Genomic DNA, 21,326 nt, shown 5'->3' with positions numbered 1-21,326 from the left:
AGAGCCAAAATTGACTCAAATAATTCGTATCTGTATTCATTTTTCTTACTGATATGCAAATTAAGTCGATTCCTTTAACTTGGACTAATAAAAGTCGTAATGAATAAACCTTGACTAAATTAGTTCTTCTGTACTCTGCAGTATTTTGAAATTGTCTATATGTAATTATGTATAATAGTTTCACTTGTGCAACTGTTTATCTTTTTGTCCTTCTGAAATTACTGTTGACAATTACTGTATATTAACAAATATGTAAAGATCAGTACAACGTATTTTTATCAGGAATCCTTCGTGAGTGAGTCGGCAGACGTATCGCATTTGTGGCCAATTAGACCCGGCTTCGAGTCCAAATGGAGGACAATTTCTCTCGGATGTAAGCCGAGAAGCGGTTTGGATTCCGCTTTAAGCTTATGTGATTCCTTCCAGCATAACCCGGTTGTTGCATAATAACACCAAGGCGAAACAAACTTATTTCTGTCCATATGTGATATAAATACATAGAGCAAATTATTTAAACCAAAAAACGGGTTTTTTGGGTTTTTCAATAAAAACCATGATTTTTGCCAACCCTGGCATGAATTGACGGACATTCGTAGTAATTCGTAAATTTACTGTTTTATTTATATTTATAGTAATTCGTAAATGTACTGTTTTACTTACTGCGTCTAATATTTAATGTTCGGTGTTTCTTGATACCTTCCTCAGCATATCTGGTCAATTGACGTTCAACTCATCTAAGTTCGTGTGTACTAGAACCCGTGCAAGGAAATAACAAATTTCTTTAGCATCATTATTTTCCATGCTCACCAAATAGTCCAAGAAAAAGTTGAGAAGAAGTAGTAAGAATGGTTGTCCAAATCTGCTGGAGAAAGTACCAGTAATACTGAAACAGTAGAGTTAATATTATGCTATATATTAGACAATCAAGCCCATAGTAAATTAAAAGTATGTTGATGCGTAAGAGAGAATGGAATTTTCAACACACTCAAACCTGGTAAGATTAATACTCACTAGGTCCATGCCTTAGATATTAATAATAATTTCTTTAAATGACCCAGATAAGAAATTGCCTGAGAAACCTATTATATTTTTCGTATAACCTATAGGTTTTACAGTGATGGGAGTATTGCAATAATTTTTACGAGTGCTGTGCATTTATTATAATGCACTATTTATCCATAGTAAACCTTTCTATGTCATAAAAAATAAGGATGAATTGGCGTGGGAAACTCGGGTTCGATTCCCGGCGGTAGCTTATGTGGTTCGGATTCCAGGTTAATCAGTAGGTCCACGTCTCATATAGCCTCGCTGCTGAAAGGGACGTTAAACTTAAAATCAATCACTCAGTCAATAAGGATGAATTGTACACTGATTGGAAACAGAATTGAAACACCCGGGATTGAAGGCGTGATTTTGTAATCCTATTTTCTTGGAAGCGAGCAAGTGTGGTAGGGAATGCCCCACACTGATGGCCTCCGCACTTGCGGATTCAAGTCCCGACGTCCAAAATCGTAAAGCAGAAACAAGAATTCATTTATTTTATTTTAATTATTTGTAATGGTCAAAATTTCTATTATGTAGTCTTAATTTTGGCCCCTAACAAGAATGGAACTTTTTATTAAATGTATCAAAGGCGTTCGTGAAACCATTTTTTACAGAAGTTGTGAGGTTATTATTCAGTTTTGTCATATGCATGGTTTCTCCAGTAAGCACCTGTGACATTAAAAATGATGAGTTGTTATAATTATAAAAATCTACGTTCGTGTGTGTATGTATTAATATATGAACAATGTAAAATGTACTGATTTATGTAGAGGATGGTAGAAATGCGAAAATCTAATACATTTTATTCCACAGCTACGAACACCTGAGTGATGAAACAGAATGGTTGGGCATGAAAAGAAGCCAGTTCAGAGGAAGAAGCCGGTAATAAAGAAAGGAATAATTGATAAAGGTGCTAAAGGTCGAATTGGAGGACCAGGGCGTTCAAAACTAGAGCAGAATGCGGTGTTGAAACGGAAGAAACTGAAGAAAGGGAAGACTATAATTTTACAACGAAAGAGATCTTCGGAGAGTTCAGAAGCAGTTCAGAATGCACAAGCAAAGAAGCAGAAAGAAAAGAAGGATTCAAAAATACCAGAACATTCGGAAACAGCTGAGAAAATTCGAAGAAAGCGAAGACGAATAAAGAAGCCAAAGGTAACACCACAAACATTAGAGAGTACAGAAATTCAAAATGTGGAAGAACAACTGGACATAAAGCCAAATATTGAAGAGCTTACTTCTGCTTTGAGAGCAGGGAAAGAAAAACCTAATAAAATAACAAGGAAACGAAGAAGAATAAAGAAAACAAAAGAAGTACCACAGACATCAGATAGTGGGGAAGCTCAAAATGTGGAAGAACAGCTGGACATAAAGCCAAGTATTGAAGAGCTTATTTCAGCGTTGAGAGCAGGAAAAGAAAAACCTAATAAAATAATAAGAAGACGAAGAAGAATTAAAAAAACAATATCGACATCGGATGGTGTGGAAGCTCAAAATGTGGAAGAACAACTGGACATAAAGCCAAGTACTGAAGAGCTTATTTCAGCGTTGAGAGCAGGAACAGAAAAACCTAATAAAATAACAAGAAAACGAAGAAAAATAAAGAAATCAAAGGAAGTATCACAGACATCGGATAACGCGGAAGCTCAAAATGTAGAACAACAAATGGATGTAAAGCCAGAAATTGAAGAGCTTGGGTCAACTTCGAAAGCAGGAAAAGAGGAAAAACCTAAAAAAATAATAAGACGAAAGATGAGGAAGCGTGTGCCTGCGGCCGAAACATTGGAGGAAGCAGAAATAATACTAAAGACAGAAGAGCAAGGAGCGACAAGTTCATTTTCTAACGTTCCAGAAAATGCAGAAAGAACTATGAAGAAAGTTAGTAAAATGCAGGGTGTTAAGAGAGCATCGTCTGCTTCAAGGTCACCTGCAGCAACAGAAATACCACACAGTGCAGGAACTAAGAAACAAAGAACGGCAAGACCTCAGCTACATTCAAGAAAGTTGAACGTTGCAATGACAAAACAACAGAAATATCGAAAGTATGTATCGCCACGTTATACTACAAGGTCAGATAATAGAGTTCTGAGGAGTGGGAAACGTCAAGGGATTCATGACTCTATGCAGTTTGGCAGTCCGAGAAAACGGAGAAGACGAGCACATAATCAATCTTTTCAGCAACCCTGTGATATTGCAATCAAGCAAGAACCTGAAGACATTGTTATCAAGCAGGAACCAATTGATGACGAGGGAAGTTACGATATGGATTCTTATAACAATATCAAGAATTGTAAAGATGATGATGATGCGTCGTTAGAGATGGAACCTCAAGTTAAGGAAGAACCAGTAACTTCTGAAGTTGACAAACAATTGTGTAAGACAATTTCAAATAAGGTATCTGCTTTGCTAAAACTTGGACAAGTATTAGAAACCGCAAAATTGGCTGCTGGTGCCAACATTCCTGTACCTAATAGAGCCAGAGTAAATTTTTCGTCCTCTGTTAGAAGGGATTCAAAAGTAGGTGATGATATCCGTGCTGCCGTTAAAGAAAGTATTTTGAGAGACTATTGTTTGCCTGATAGTACTTCTTTTGCAACTCCATGCGACCAAACAAACAAAAGACTGAGTATTGAAGACTGTATTGATCCCAAAATTACTAAATGTTCTTCTGGAGTATTTGTTAAGTCAAAAGTAGAAAATACTTCGTTATACAATGAGACTAATAAAGCAAATGGAACAGTTCCTCGTGATTTAGAGAACTGTGATACTGTTGATTACATTGCAGAGCAGCCAGACCAAAAGAGTTGCAATTCGAGGAGAGATGTGTGCACAGTGCAGCAGAACTCAACTGTAGCAAGTGCCCAAGGAATAAATTATGATAGTTATCAGCACGTGATAGCCGAAAATTCAACATGTGAAGATAACTCTGGAAAGGAATCAGAGGCATCGACTTCTGTAGATGTGTTAACACACGATGAAATCAAACAGATACACAATTACTGCAAGACAGACCTTAATCAAGCTGCTTGTGTGAACGAAAAAAGTCCTGTAGAAGACGATAAATTGGACGTAAGTAAGAAACACGGTGAAAATGTTGATATAATCAAGGAATCCATCGAGAGTATTAATTCTGAAACTGACATAATCAAGGAATCCATCGAGAGTATTAATTCGGAAACTGCCAGTGCAAATGAGATGTTTGCTGTTAGCTGTCATGAAAATCCAAATGAAGAAAGTAACAGAGATGAAATTATCAAAGAAAAAACTGCAAATAATGATGGACACCTTGTTGAAAATGTCGGTAAAGTAGATCTTGAAGCAAAAGGAAAAGACTGCAGTGATGAAATAAGTGCTATATCAAATACAAAGGAGGATAATTCGGGATCGGCCGCTGTCGACGGAATTAGTTCATCTGCCAGCTCAGAACTAACCCATATTGACTTAGACATACAGCCAAAGGAAGTTGATTTTAAGACTGATAATTTAACAGACAGTGATAATAATGTAGAGGGAGAAAATAATGAGGAAAATATCACCCAAAATAGCAATCAAGAAAGTAATGGGATGTGCGTGGAAGGAGAGCAACAGAAAGAAAGCACTACAGAATATCATACAGACAAGACTGAGGAAGAGATCGAACAAAATGAACAAATGAAAGCTGACAAGAAACCACCAAAAAGTGAAGTATTGTCGTCTGCTGAAGATACTAGCGACATCCGAATCTCTACAGATAAACCAACCATTGGTGAAGAAGCGCAAAGTACAAATCAAGGTCTAGTGTGCACGAGCGTTCAGTCAACATTCCCGGCTGAGTTAGAATCTTCAAAGAAAGAAGAAGTTTCGACTAGTGATTCAGAGCCGAATTTGGATGAAGAACATACTAGTCCAAAAGCTGAGCCTGCAGGGGAAGCAATTAACATACCAGAAGTGGAAGAGAAATGTCAATTAGATGAGATGCCAACAGCTGTTGAGAAGGAAAAGACGAGTTCACGCGTTGATGAAACTGATCTGGCTTCGAAAGATAAACAATGTAATGACGAGCAAATACTGGTAATTACAGATGCAAATGATGTTGCTATACATATCAATGTAAATGAAGTGCATTTAAGTGATATAGAAAGTTGCAATGGTAGCGAACCTAAAAACTCCGAAGAAAGGGAGACGTCCGAAACTGAATGTGAGGAATTTGAGAAAGGAGACTCTGGTTATGCAGAATCTTTAGATCATAGTTACTGTCAAGAGAAACCTCCGAATGTGATTGAAAACAAAAACTCATTGAGTCATGACACCGTAGGTACAATTAATAAGGTAGAAATAGATAAAACTGTTCCCGAGTGCCATTCTGGTAAGGAACCAATAAATATACAGGAGGAGAATGAAGACATTAAAAACAATACGAGTGAAAATGCAAGTGACAGCAATAATGTGGATGATATTTCTTTGAGTGATACGTCAAGTGAATCGAAAGGAAAACGTGGTGAAACTCCAATAATAGTCGACTGTAAAATGGACTGTCAGGATTCAGATACGGCATCTGTTTCTCCTGCGGTGGAGTGTGAATTCAGTGACAGCGCTTCTGGAATTGACCAAAAAGTCGAAACTCAGCAGGAATCAACTCCGGACTGTAAATCTACTAAGTCAGAAACGAGTGGGGAGGAGGATCAGTCAACAAAAGAGTCAATGTTAGGTGCCTTGGGTCTTAAGTCTTCACGGGCAGTTAGTGGAAAAGAGAATGGCTCCTCCGGAACTCTAAAAACAGTCATTAAAGTTCCTCGGTCACCAGAAAAATTGAATACATCGCCATTTAGACTTGTGTTTAAACATGGAAAATCTCCAACTTCAAAAAAGCAAGGGTCTGGTCCGAGAACGGTAAAAAATCGTAGTGCCAAGGAGGGAACATCAACAGAAGCTGTATGTCCTACTTGCAATAAGGTAAGTGTTTCACTGTATTTAATCGCATTTTATTAAATAAATATTATTTACTGTTTTCATTTTAATTTCGAGCTCAATGTTTTATACAATTCGGTGTTTAAAATTACTTTTGAAGACCTTTGTAAGGTTCTTTTTTTCATTCTTTTCATTTGTGTCCTTTTGAGCATGCGAAATTAAATTTATTCTATCAGACAAACGCTGAATTCGCCATATATATTAGTTCATCAAATTGATGGATACCTTTGCAAAATTTGTGAGGAAAGCTTTAGAAACAGGATGATGAATTGATTTGTTTAGGCAGCGTAACTTCTTTCTCGAAACGTATGAGAACTATATAAGGAACATGGATAACCATTTTATTGATATTGTTATTGTAAGTGTTAGTCGATTCATCGTTGAATTAATGTATGCAAATGGGTAAGTTTTTTACTCTTCATTTGGTTTTAGTACTAAGACATTATTATCAATCTTTCAGCCCGTAAAATCCTCTGGATGCAAAACTTGTGGAACAGCAGAAGCACAGAAGGCTGTTGATCTAGATGGCAGTGCGTCAGGTAATGGGCTTTATTAAGCAGCTTGAATACCACGCTGTATTGGTATAGTAAATTGGAATTAGTTTTTTGAGGGTTTATAGAGCACCTTTGGACTTGGACTTTTCTTCTAGCATAACTTATGTTTTATAATTTTAGACCATTTTCACAAAAAAAATGAAAGGCCTTTTTTAAGTTATTTATTTTCTTGAATATTTCAAAAAGCAGTTTCGAATTCGTACGAATTGAATTTCATCTGTAATAATAATACGCAAAATAGTAATAGTAATAATAATAATAATAATAATAATAATAATAATAATAATAATAACTAATGCTTCCTCATATTGTTGCAAATCAGGGATAAGAGGACTCCATTTTCGCGAAGATGGCAATAAATATTTGTTTTTGCTAAATAAAGTTAGCGCATTTACGCAGCTTGAAGGTCCTTTTGTCAGCACTGTCCAACCAAGATATTCCTCCCCCACTACGTCGGCAAAACAGTTAAGTCATTCAAAAGACCGCAGCAAACGCCAAAACACAACCACTGGAATTTTTTTCCAAACTACTGCTCGGTTGGCTGGTTTAAAAAAAAAAAAAAAAAAAAAAAAAAAAAAAAAAAAAAAAAAAAAACTGTAAATCGTATGAACTTAATGGTGACGTTTCCACATATCAAACCATCTGCATTAGTATCATATCCTTTTTACCTTTTAATTAAGACATCCCATGTTCAATTCTCGGTCGAACCGCAACCCTTCTTTCAAGTGTAAACCAAGTAGCGGTTTGGGGTCACTTTAAGCAAAAGTCTTCTTGAGAAGCTCGGTGTTACATAAGGATGTTAAGCCTAAACATACTAAACGACACCAAATTGTATATTTCTGCTTGTCTGACTGCCTGTTCTATAAAGAAGCCAAGATTGCTTAAATATATTGATAGAAACTGGCTAAATTTATCGACTGTCTACGTAGTTTCCAACATTAGCTTGGATTTGACTTCCAATTATAATTAAATTGAATGATATCTACATACTAAATTTGTAATTTAATACGTCAGTGTCGTGTGAAATACTGATTATGATACGTTGGCCATAAAATTTTACATCCCGTTATTGCTTTGCATTTAAAGTAACTAAGGCAGGAATTTCCCGATTTATTTATAATTCTGTATAATGGTTTCATTTGTTTAATTGTTTATCTTTTTGTCCTGAAATGACTCTTGACGATTTTTGCAAGTATGTAAAAATCAGTAGAACGTATTTTTATCAGGAATGCTTCGTGAGTGAGTCGGCAGATGTATCGCATTTGTGACCAATTAGTCCCGGTTTCGAGTCCAAATGGAGGACAATTTCTCTCGGATGTAAGCCGAGAAGCGGTTTGGATTCTCCTTTAAATTTATGTGAGCCCTTCCAGCATAACCCCGTTGTTACATAATAATACCAAGGCGAAACAAACTTATTTCTGTCAATATGTAATATACATACGTAGAGCAAATTATTTAAACAAACAAACAAAAAAAACTCCCCAAAGATATGCCATAAATCCAAATTAAAACTTTGTCGTATGTTCGATATCAAGAACCCACACATTCCGCTAGTTGCGATTATTCCAATCTTATTAACATCTTAATAAATGTATTCACTGTCCAACTTTCTATGGTGACGAAACTCTTAATTACTTTTTCGGTCTGCATCAGTAACCACCGATTTTTTAACGCTTAGAGTCTCCACCTTTCTGTCACACAATACAGCCCATTAATAACAATACATTTGATCACACTTCTGCCGTCCAAAGGCATATCTTCGATCATATCTGCAGCTTTGGCCGAGATTGAGTTATCAACAACAGATAAATTATATGACCATGGGGAATTAACACAAAAGCAGAAAGCTGTATCAATAATATTGGCGGTATCCTTTTCATATCCATAAATTTGCGACTTTTAGCTAAACAGACAATCGTGATTTACTCAAAACCAATTTTCTGTTCCTCAACAGATACGGTCGTTTGTCTTCGGACGGCAAATTTGAGTGGGTGTTCTCAAGATTTTTCCCCAAGACTCTTCCATGTCCTTCAGAAATAGATGTGAGGATATTTACTTCATCATTTTCATGAGACGCACCTCGGCGTTAATCGTATATATTGGCCCTAACCCACAACACATGCCCATTTCCTATATACCTATTTTATTCTCAATATAATTTTAGATTTATTGTTATTTGTGTGCTGTGTAATTGAGTTTGTTTTTTCTAATAAGTTATTTTCCATGCATGTTTCGGATTTCTTTGTTCCATAAAATACGGCATACCTCGTTCTTGTTCTTTTCCTGTTCTTGACTGTTCTAGACTTTGCCAATGAGACGACATTGACTGTTTAATGCTTTCAGCGTGTTTTTGTTAAGAATTTTCCTGTAAGTACCTGTATTCCTTTATTTTGATTTTTTGGTCTCTACATTAAGATTCTCTTCTAACTAACTAAATAACTGCTCTCTGTGTACACATACATGTTTTTATAAAATTGAATTCATTATATATAATTAGAATATTCCGTTTTTGTATTTCAGGTTCAAATGTTACTGATAGTGGAAATAAATGTCCTTCACCTGAGCCTAAAGAAAATAGTCATATGGAGACAGCAGATACTACAAGGTAGTCAACGTATAGAATTAGCAGTATAAGCAAATACAAATATGAAAATATTTTTTGTCGCATAAAAGGGGCTACATTTATAGTATGGCTATTTCTCCAACCGTATTTTGCTTATGATGTAAAGTTCACGAAAAATATTAGTTTTGTAAGTATCTCCCTCATATAAAATTCACAAAGCGATTTACTGGGTCCTAGATGAAGCGGTCAGTCTTCATCCAGCAGGAGCGAATATTACTGGAAAATATTTGGAATGTCAATCCTGTGGCTTTCAGACTTGTGAAAAATGTTGACACGATTTCAAATTCACTTATTTCCCTTCCCGTACCTTAGAGCCAATGTACGAAAACATCAGAGTCGAAATATGTGTGTGGGGTAGGATATGAAGAAACTCGTTAAAAAAAAAAAAAAAAAAAAAAAAAAAAAAAAAAAAAAAACTGGGCCTATGTTGAGTTTCCAGGTTTAATTTTTTTCATAATTCTTCAGTTCCTTTGGGACGAAAATGTTAAAATTTGATTTATAATTGAAGATGACATCATTGTAATTTACAACAATGTTCTGTTCATTGATTGATAAAGACTACTTCAAGATTTTCCATTTTTATGGAGTTCGGTTTACCTTCTCTGTCCGTGTGTGTATCCGTCCGTCAGGGGGACAAAAAAAAAATCTCAAATAGTACTTGCTAGTTCATCACCGATTTTGGCCGCCAGCATGTAGAGAGTCAAAATTTAGGAATGGAGTTCATTAATAGAGTTGATATTCAAACCGGTAATGGTAGAAATAAACCGTTTCCAGTTTCAACGTTAACAACGATAGAGCAAAGACGTTCGTAGATAGCGAGAAGCAGTTTCATGCAATCGATTAAGTGCCCCTGAATACATTTCTTGTATAAAAGTGTAAGTGATAGAAATCCACTAGAACTTCCGGCTTCAATGTTGATCCTGATCCACATAGAGCAAAAACGATAAACGACGGAGAGATTTTTTTTTTTTTTTGATCGGTTTGGCGTTCCAAGAATAGGTACCATTATCTCTCTCAACCCTCTCTTCAAAGGGAAAATGGAAGAAGTCAACCACTTCCGTTGGTGTTGATTACTATTGAGTAGAAACTGTAGTAAATAGCGGGAGGTGGTTTTCTCCAATCTATTAAGGAAACAAGAATCTTAACTAAAAAAAACGCACTGGAATGCTTCGGTATAGAGAGTTCACGTATTTGAACATTCGTAATTATTAAACTTTGTGCAACGAAAGATACCATTAACCACTAGTTCACAAATTAATTACATATAAATTACTGTCATTAATTTATAGACTTATAAGAATAATGTCACTTTATTCATATCCGGCAACCTATTAGTGAGAGGAATTTTATTCCAAAAGTATTAAGTGAAGGTTGGATTTCCCCACCCCACCTGGATTTCATACCTTGTTTCGAACTCACCCATAAATACATTTTCCAAAAGTCGAGATGTAGTTAATTAGCGTTCTTCTACTGGAAAATTATAGATTCAGTCTACTTTTTGAGGGTTGTACGAATATTGTTAACTCTTCTCTCAAAGCAAAGTTTTTCCTAGTAGTCTGTAAAGACTCTTAATAGTGGAAATCTAGCTAATTGCTTTCTTAACTGGGAGAAAACAGTTCATTCACCTCTTTTCATGCAAGTTATATAGTTCCCTTCAGATGAGTTTTCTGCATTCTCTCCTAAATGACTTCGCAAATTTGAGACCTACTAAATCGCCTTCTTCGCACCCGAAAACAGAAGATGCATCCCGTTTCAGGAAATTTTAAGCAATCACAGAAAATATAGTAAAATAAATAAATTATGCGATATTCTACACAGCTTTTTCCAGAGTAAAAGCACTGCTAAAGGTTTCATTGAAGGCAGTGCAATGTGTTGAAGTGTTGAAGTTGAAGTAAATTCATACAAGCAGCGATTTTTTTATTTTTTTTTTTTTTATTTTTTTTGCTGGAATGGAAAGGGCTTTTTTAAAAAGTGTATATGATTACGAACGTACCAAATGAGAATGAATTAAGTTGTGTATAATTGTCAGATAGAATAGTATATTGCTATTTGAGGGTGTAAATTTGCACTTTTAGAAAGTAAAATTTGGACATTTTATGCCTTGATATGAGCTAGGTGTTAGAGAATTACATTTTGTAGAAAGTGGTTATATATATGCAACGTTACCATTTACCTGGACCCACAACATAAGTAAATGAAGATATAAAGTTACTGTCTTTTACGCTGAGGAGTCGATGGCCAGCCCCCATTTCAAACTGTAACTTCATGTACTAATGTTGTGGGTCCAGGTAAATGGCAAGGTTGCATTTTTATTTAACATTGGGCGCGTAAAGAGTGTACAGCCTAAACTGCTCGTCCAATTTAAAACATTCCATCACTTTAGATTGAAAACATCATATTTGGAGACGGTTTTCCCCTCTTATGTTTAGTTGTAACTGTGATAATAACAAAATTACCCTATGTCAGGGGGCTTTTGAGACACCCTGTATGTTGTAGACATTTATTTGAATCAGATATTAATACAGTTCAGCAATTAATTTTTTTTAATGTAATTTTTAAAAATACTTTAAACTTTGAATTAATGCAGCTCTTTAATTATGATTACGACTAAAAAGCTTTTCTTCTATTTTTTTTTCTCATAGCGCAACTTCTTCAAGTCCAGTGCCTACAACAAAACTTCCAACAACGCAACTGCATTTGGTTATTCCAGAGAAGAGTTCGTCATTTTCCATTCACCCTGAGAGAATGTGTTCTGATGTGTGTAACTACTGTTATGGGAAATTCGGTTCATTGGACACTCCTTTACATGTAGCTCAGTTAAAGACTGAAGAAAAACAGAAATTTGCACTCAGTTTGGAAGGTTTATCAATGGATTCATGTTTGTGTGATGCATGTTTTAGATTCTTGGACAGAAAAGCCACTTGTCCCACGTATCAACCATACCGAAAGCCTCACTCTGGTCGTCCATCAGTGAAGACTTTGTGTTGTTGCGTCCAAGGTTGTTCTCTTCCTGCCCATCATTCTGTTCGGAGAAAATGGCTAATTAAGTTGAAGCGGAGTATAATGAAGAAGGTGCCAATAGAAATGGAAAAACTGCAGCCTCATCTTCCTGCCCCGTTCTGTTCTAAACATTATTATTGGATTGATTTTTACATGGTGTGTGGTATTTGTAAACGAAGATTGAGTAGAAATCACATGTACAGTCTTGGTGATGAAGTGCACGAATTGAACACAGTATTAATGGATGATGGGATACCAGTGTGCCTCAATGAGAAACTTTTCCTTTGCAAATTGTGCCGCTATTATGGAACGTTAAGAATGAAATACAGAGACGTCACCAAGTTAGGAAGTAGTCATAAAGCTTTTTTTGAAAGCTACCGTAAAAGGTAATAAATTTTATTAGATATATTCGTTTTAAATCTAATTGAATATATAGTGCCTTTATGGTTTGTGATCTGTTCAGTTTCTCCCAGTATGCTAGTTGAAAGAAGCAAAGTAATTAGATGAAACTAAAATACATATGTTGAATATTTTACAGCGTTGATATAACTTGAAGAACAAGACTAAAGTGGTACAAATGTTTGTGGAAAGTATTGGATTCCGTGTAAAAGAGCAAACCTCAGTAATTGAGCATTTGATTTTGTATAGGGAAGAGGTTTTTCGTGAAAACCTATGAAGTATATTTAACAAAGGTATAATACAATTAATTTATGGAGTTTTAAAGGTTTGAGTTTGGCATTAAAAAAGTGTAGTTCTGATATAAATGCCGGGTGTACACATTAGAATACCGGAATATGTGGTAGTTTGTGTGGCTATGTAGGCAAACGCATACCTTTGTAGCCTACATATGATTGAAGAATAGCTGGTTGGTAACACAAGTAACTTGTTTTTGTACCCTGCCACGTGACTGCCAAAGTTGACTTCTGAGCTTTCTCTCTGCTGCAGTTCACGAAATGGAACTTGCTTATTACAGTTCAACGAATATTCAAGCATGAAATTTCAAATGATTCCCTTCTGACAATAAAATTTGATATATCCAGACGACGAAATCCTCTGTAGAGGGAAGGGTATGAGAATGTGTATAAGACGAGACGGTCGAGAAAGTTGTACGGTTTTCGTATGTGCTATTAAAAAATCAATATTACTGGCCAGCCGTGACTTACAATGCCGCCTATGACAGTATGGAAGGTATCGGTAAGCGATTATTGCACATGAACTCGTTCTGTTTAGCTGTTGCAGAATCTAAACTTCACAACCATGTAACCTTAAAACTGTGTGCTGTGCATTAAAATCACTAGGAGCAGGAACTACCAATTGCTAATATAGATTTCCATAGTAGTGTTATTTTTAGTGATGAATTAACATTTTACCTTAGTGGTAAAGCGATCGCACATAGGTCTGGATCTAGGAGATAAATCCACATGAAACAGCGCAACATAAAGAAGGTGACGTTGTGCATTTTCCAATCGGTAAGCTATAAGGGAGGGAAGAAAGGTATAAACGTGTCCTGATATGCTTTAGAGTTGTCTTCTTCAGCTTAGGAATGGGCTAGGTAATATCATTTATCAATAAGACGATGCATCACTTGGGAATGATTGAAGTAATTCCCCATTACTGGAACTGTTGTGACGGCCTGAACAACATAACTATGCTCGGTATCCTCCAACGCGTGGACATGTCTAGGGTCCTCCAATGTTACTTTATCTGACTTCTTTCTATAAATACATACATCTAAAGATATGATTTTATGTGCTACTACTACCAAAGAGCCTTTCTAACTTGATGCACAGGATTATTACGGCCACTGCATCCATTGCACCGCAAATATGGACCAGAGTGGGGGTAGAATTTGATGATTAACTTAATATCTGCCGTCTAACAAAATATGTATCTTGTTTTGCGAGCGGTGTATGTTGTACTTCTAGAGTAACTCTTTCATCTCATATAAAGTTCTGTTATATTTTGCCCAGGTAAGCGAAATTACACAAATTGAAATTCCGGTATTGTGTACACACGGTACTAATGAATAAAGTTTTGTATAAGAAGGTCAGCAACTTCACATGGTACTAGGGCTGATCAACCAAAACTGAGACTGATTATTGTACCGCAGTTTCCTTTGTTGCCGAACGCCGGCAAGTTTGATAATTGAAATAGTTTGATAGTTTCATGTATACTCTCACTAGGTGACAGCATTGTCGTATCGGAGGTTGGGAGTAATCTGCTGTGCTTAGACTCTGCTTCCATTTCGCCTCACAACGTGCTGTGTATATGCATACAATGGAGGTTACCCGAGAACAGTATGGAGCAATAATGTTTTGTTTTTGCTTGAATCATACAGCTACTGAAACATACGAAAAGCTCAAGTAAGCTTACGGTGAAAGTGGATTACCTCGAGCAACAGTGTTTCGGTGGTTCAAAGAATTCAAAGAAGGACGAGTTTCATGCGTTAAGCAAGGTGGACTGGTATTTCGGTCTCTACTGTGACAGAAAGAAACATCAGTACTGCTGTTGTGATTGTTCGTGAGGATCGAAGAATAACATTACGTAAACAAAGTGAAGTGTTGGGAATTTCATATGGTAGTGTTTTTTCAATGATGCACGATCACCTCCATATGTCCCGTGTTTGTGCCTGTTGGGTACCACGACTCTTGATTCCCGAACAAAGTTGCTAGAGCCTTTCGTATGTTTCAGACGCTGTATGGTTCAAGCGAAAACGAAACTTTATTGCTCCATACTATTCTTCTCGTGTAACCTCCATTGTATGCATATATACAGCACGATGTGAGGGGAAACGGAAGCAGTGTGTAAAACAGAGATTACTCCCAACCTACCGATACGAAAATGCTTCCACCTAGTGAGAGTATACATGAAACAACTCTTTCAACTATCAAATGTGCAACAAAGGAAACTGCGGTACAATACTCAGTCTCAGTTTTTGTTGATCAGCCCTGGTACATTAAAAGCGATGTTGAAATATTTGATTTATTCATTAAATTATATGAATTTTCATTAGTTTAGTACAAATTGCCGTGATACTTTGTAATGAAGAAATAGTATCGTCAGTCTTTGCTTTGTTCGAACAAACATACGGAGAGAACTGTTATTTTCTTTTTATTTTCTTCCTAGGAGCATGTTCATAGCATTGTGTAATTTCTAACATGGTACTATTTTCTTTTTTGTGTATAACTAACAATTGTAAGAAAATTGAAAAAATATGGTGAAATCAAAAAAACAGAATGTCACCTCACATATCTGATGATAAAAAAACATCATCCCGTATTGTATACATACGGAAGGTTGGTTCGTAGTTATGATAGCAACCAACAGTGAATCGGTATCTTAGAGAAACCTTTGTCTCCAAATCATTGTGTTCTGTTTGTAAGCTCTGTCTTTGAAGGATGAATCTACAGGGTACGTCGCAGTTTTCGTTGTATCAGGCTCCACTGCAAAACGGCATGGTCTAATCTTTCTCCACTCCTTCCGGCCAATTTTCCCTAAACCTTGTATGGATTACGGTTGTTTATTTTCGAGACCCCGCTTAAACAACTGAAGGTACAGAAATGCGGCACGTCGAAAGATGAGGTAAACCAATACTAGTTTCATGGGCCATACCCCTATAAAGGGAACAGTAGAACGAGTGGTACCACGTACATTCTTGCTAATATCTTCGCTTTAAAGAGGTGGAACATCAGTCCAAGATAAATACTGTGAAGTGTTGTCCTGGTGGTAAGCCAATTTTATTTTGACATTATATGGTATTCTGAGAATGGGAAAAGTTTTAATTGTAACTCTAACAGACCACTACCATGACCTGTCCAGCCCACTTGAGAAACTTATTTTGCCTTCTCGTTCCAAATATTTTTGCGTTCCAGCACCGAGGACGAGAGTAAAGCAGTTTTGGTTGTTATAGTCCAGGAGATAAATCGAGACCTTATCAAGTGTCACCACAAACTTCTATCTTTCACCTGCTAGGTGTGGCGTTCCAATAAGCAGAGCTCATAGCGAGTCAATTTTTTAACTAAAAGTTACTTTTTTCAAGTTGGTCACTAAAAGTTACTTTTTTTTTTCAAGTTGGTCACTAAAAGTTACTTTTTTAGGCTGTAAAATCATTTTCTCAATGTGATTTATGTTTTGCATTAGCAGTTTTTTAAGAAAAATATAAAAATAAATGGAAAAAGGCAGAAACTTGTTACTTATTACTCTTCTGAAAAGCGCAGCTAAATTTTGTTATCTCAAGTGCAAAACTTCTCAAGGATATTACAGAACTGCTTCAGAAGGAGGAGTCCCTTGTACATGTTCTGTACCCTCGACTTCGAACTGTTATCAAGGTTTTGTTGTTGCGATTTATGAAGAAATAAGTTGTTACATTTTTGACTGAACTGGATGAAAATGTTGTAAGTGAGGAAAATATGTTACCTGTTGGTGAAGTGCAGTGTGGAGAAGAAGCAAGGTTAGCATTCAGCAGTTGGAAGGAGGAGTGCTTAGTTTCAAGAAAAATGTAAAGTCTCGCTACGTGGCAGTATATAAACACATAGTGGAAACCCTAGAACTTAAATACTTGGTCTTTAATCGGAAAATGTGAAGTCATCGGAGAGTGTCACGTATATTACAAATTTGACAAAAGTTCTTCCCCACAACATTGATTTGGATTTACTGAGTGATGAGTGGCGGTTACTTCAATTTGAGAACTTCTCAGGAAATCTTAGCAATGGCCGAATAGATGATTTCTGGAGTAACTTTTTCATCAAGTTTCCTACAGTGGTAACGGTGATGAAAGCCTGGTTGTCTCTAAGTCATGGTAGTGCTGACGTGGAATGCGGATTTTCACTGTAACGTCGTCTGCTCTCTGAAGATTGGACAGCGATGGCTTTAAAAACTCTCAATGTCTGGGATGGAGAGATTTGGAAATAGGCCAGAACCAGTTGTACTTACTCAAGCTTCTTACATCTGCTAGATCTGGTTAACGTAACTGCAAAGCATACTTAGAACACCTAAGAAAGACGGGAGCCCAAAAAGAAGTAAAGAAGAAAGACGAAACAAAAAACAAAAAGTAAAAAGAGAGGTGATGGAGAAATTGTCAAAGGGAAAAAAAAAAGGGCATTGAGGATATAAAATCAATCCTGCAACAGAAAAGAAATTAAAAGCAGAAGATGAACTTTCGTTTCAGGCTTTTAAACGTCTGAAAACAGCTGTGAAGAGAAAGAACATGACTGAAGTGCACTTTGCGGAGCGTATGTTGGAGGAGTTGAAGAAAATAAGGAAAGATTTGCAAGATAAAACAGACCGATGACTTGCAGAAAATGGTAGATAAGAAAAAAAATCCTCCTTAATAACTCACTTCGTTTTGAAGAAATACTAAGTTTATGGGAAAATATGAAAATCTGTTAGCATGCGTTCTTGTTACTGCTTTTTATTTCATTTTGTGTGCAACTGCATTTTAGTTAGCATCTGTAATTTATTTTAAAAGTTCATAATAAGGGTATAAACATAATAGTCATTATTTGCTTTGATCATATTGTGTTAAAGGAGAATGATTTAAACTACCTGTTTACAGTTTAATTTTCATTGTATGCAGAATGTTGATAGAAACCATACCTCTGTTTATCAACCATGTGGTACCAAGACAAAATTTGTAGCAAACCAATTGTACAAGACAAAATTTTATTACCAGTTAATGTAATCTAGATGCTTTGTATTAACTACATTATTTTAATTTTGTATTATTGGACATAATGAAAATATAGAAATTTGGCCTTATCCCATCCAGATCAAAGTTGAAATACAAAACCTGCAAAGTATGTAATTAATAATGAACCTCTAAACACAAGTAATCCAATTTTTTTATTAGTTGACAAACTTAAGTAAAATAATTTTTAATCTTAACATGTTAAAACATTACGTATTTCAGCTATGATCCAGCTGGTAGTATTTTCGTTGAAAAAAAAAAAAAAAAAGTAAAATTCAATTTTTCCCTAAGTTTGTCGTCAAGGTTTAAAGTTACTTTTTGATGAGATTTTTGTCACTTTTCAACTATTTAGATAAGACCAGACCACTATGAGCTCTGGATAAGCTATTAACTTTGGCTTTGTAGCTAATTTCCGTGATTAAATTGTGTTTGATAATAAGGTACATTGTTGATTTTGACATAATTTGCATCGTTGGTGGGTTTGTGGTTTGTTAATGTTTATTAACTCCCCAAAATCGTCAAATTTGGACCTTAAAGTAGGGTTGCTTTCGCGTTTATATTGAAAATTCAGCTTCTTGTGCCAGTTTTATTGAGTTTTAACACAATGTTAATGCGGTTATTGGAAACATGAAACCCTTCACTCTTCATTGCTTCTTTATTTGATTGTAGGGGTATGCAATGTCAGAGAAGGGACAAAAACAATCCTTCCACAAGGCCTTAATTTTCGGCAGCAATTCCCCAGACTTGTCTAGCAAACTGATAAGAAGGTCGTAAAGTTTGTATGATCGGCGATTTTGCTCTCAGTATTATTGCCTCAGACTTTCAAAAATGTTATCATAGCCATGAACTGACCTTCTGTATTAGTCAGGTCTCTCATATTTTACTGAGATCAACATTTGAAACCTTTGCTCTTCATTACCCTTAAAGTCATGTTACCGAATCATAGAATCGTGTTCTTTGAAATAAGAAGTCCTTATGTGTAAAAGAGTGAACAAGCGGGAAGCTTCAGGCAGTTTATTGCGACTGCAAAATTTGAAGTTTCTTTCTACTCCCAGTGTAATTAGCTTATGTAGTTGTATTCAGTGTAAAGATGGATTCAGATGAGGTCCCAAATTGTCCAATGGTCCGAAAGAGATGTATTAATAATATCTCTCCCTTCCAGTTCCCTTCGGAGTGGAAGTTCTAAAATTCGTGCAAGTGAATAGGATGTGAATGGATAGTAAAATTTCGTATTTTTCAAAGCAGTACCATCATCATACATTTCTAACTGCAGAATTCTAGTGGTTGGGATATGTACGAGGCTTCCCCATCGCATTTTATGTCCATGCACATATGGGCTTTTCGACTTGCCCAGGTATAGCTGCCATGGAATTAGTCGCTAAAAGGCTTTAATAAAAACTATTAGTCTGAGTCACGATTTTTACTTCACTCCGTAGATACGCGTGTCTGCGTTTTGAAATCCTATAAGGCAAATCCTCGTGTGTGGTGTCAACAGTGCATGTTGGTGGCTGCGCGTGTATGGTGTGTGGCAAGTTTACATGACAAGAACTAGACCTCCTAGTGGTAATGGAGGAACGCATGACTAATGTCCACTATCGGAATTTCCCCCAAATTATATCAACCCTGTTCTGCATTTTCCTCTAAGACGTTGACACACTTGGTCGTCCACGTTCTGTGGATGAATAGTTCGAGGAACATTTCCAGCATCATCACACCACCTTATCTCTCCCTATATATATAAAAGAAGAAGTTGTGACTAACTGGCTAATTGATTCAACGCCCAGGCCAAACCGCTTAAGCTAGAAACTTGAAATTTGAACAGGATATAAGATTTGTGATGTAAAGTCCCACTAAGGGAGGATTTTTGGAAATTCGACGCGGAAGGGAAAGGGGAAGAGGGATGACAACTATTAAGTTTAAAATGTCCATATACCGGAATCTCTAAAGGTTAGAGACATTAAATTTGGTATTTTGATTTCTCATTTAAAGTAATTAGACGCGGGTTTAACCATTTATTGATATTTGTCCTAGAACAAAGGAAAAAAACGTGGGAAGAAAAATTGTAGGGTTACAGTTGTTATAATTCGATGGCTATATCTCGAAATTCGTTAAGGTTTAAGACATGAAATTTTGTATTTAGATCTTTTATTTAAAATAATTGAAGACAATTTTTGCGTTTTTATATTTTCCCTAGAAAGGAAAATAAAAGGCAGCTAAGAAAGAAAGAAAAAAAAAAGAAGAAGACAGGGGTTACAATTATTAAAATGAAATGGCCATATATTGAAATCCGTTAAAGTTAGAGATGAAATTTGATACTTAGTCTTTTCATTTAAAATAATTAACGACGTGTTTAAGCGTTTTTTGATATTTCCCTAAAAGGGAAGAAAAAAGTTGGTTTTGAAATCACTATCTAAAAATGCCTTAAGATTATAGGCATGAATTTTGGTATTTAGGCACTTCATTTAAAATAATTAATTAAAGTCGTGTTTCAGCATTTTTTTTAAAAAACGTTTTTCTGAGAAGAGAAGAAAAAGTCGGAAGAGAAAAGGGAGGTTTGTAATTGTTAAAACAGGGTGTCTGCAGGTCAAGGTAGTCAAGTAAATCAAGAAATCGAACACTAGGTCAAGAAAAGGCACAGTAGGTCAAGAATTTGTGTTTTATATCCTTTTGAAAATATACAAGAATTTCTGCGGGATCAGTTTCTAGTGGAAAAACTTGAGTCTTTTCAGTCGGTTGCACTTCAGTTTGAGCTTTTTCTTGCCACATTTCAGTGTAATGATTCACTTCTGCCATTCATATACAGGGAGCTGTACAGTCTGTTGTACAGTATTGCATCCAGATTCATTAGCAAATTACTCTGTTCAAGAGACTGGTTGGAAAGTATCCATTGTCCTGCAGAATTGTTAAAGGGCCCCACGAGTGTCTCGTGTAACCCTTGCCCGTGAATAATTTGTGTCTAAGAAGCATTTATCTCCATCGATGGCCGATTGTGTGAAATGGGATTATCTTCAACTTTTCCATTCCCGTTTTTAAGGAAGCAGTTAAATCGTTCGATTGGAAGACAGACAAACTGGATGTGTTTCTAACGTTCTCCATGACACAGGTGAATAGTGTTTCGACAACTACGCTTTTTCACCAGTATCTGACCTTGTTTCACAGCAATGCTCTATGGAAAAAGGTTTCTCAGTTAATAAAAAGTGTTTGGTAGAAAACTTGACAGAAGTGTCGCTTGTTGCTCAACGAGCAGTGTATGAAGCAGTTACAGCTGCAGGAGTGATTTCTAATGTTTAGATAACTAAAGCAATGATTTTGGCTGTAAGAAATTCATCATCTAGAAGACAGAAAGCTATAAAGGATAAGAAGAGCAAAGAGAAGGGAGTGGCTAACAGTAAGAAAAGACTGCAAAAGAATTACATTTGTTGGAGATGAAGAAGAAGAGACTTATGGAGCAAAAACATGAAGAAGTTAATTC

The 21,326-nt window shown here is 36.0% G+C and overlaps 1 protein-coding gene across 7 annotated transcripts in view; it reads left to right on the top strand.

Moving 5' to 3' along the window:
* Window positions 1-21,326, top strand: part of east (enhanced adult sensory threshold) — a 52,345-nt gene that overhangs the window by 11,687 nt on the left and 19,332 nt on the right. For all 7 annotated transcript variants that reach the window (XM_081725565.1, XM_081725564.1, XM_081725562.1 and 4 more), the window contains 4 exons: window positions 1,858-5,976; window positions 6,452-6,530; window positions 9,066-9,150; window positions 11,811-12,554. In XM_081725565.1, the coding sequence (XP_081581691.1) occupies window positions 1,885-5,976; window positions 6,452-6,530; window positions 9,066-9,150; window positions 11,811-12,554 (5,000 nt within the window). In that variant the 5' untranslated portion in view covers window positions 1,858-1,884. The remainder of the gene's footprint in view (window positions 1-1,857; window positions 5,977-6,451; window positions 6,531-9,065; window positions 9,151-11,810; window positions 12,555-21,326) is intronic.

This window comes from Thermobia domestica, chromosome 9, assembly GCF_964235325.1.
Source record: "Thermobia domestica chromosome 9, izTheDome1.hap1.1, whole genome shotgun sequence".
NCBI classification, from domain to species: domain Eukaryota; kingdom Metazoa; phylum Arthropoda; class Insecta; order Zygentoma; family Lepismatidae; genus Thermobia; species Thermobia domestica.
Note: the sequence above shows the minus strand (reverse complement) of the source record. Positions and strands in the feature narration are given on the sequence as shown.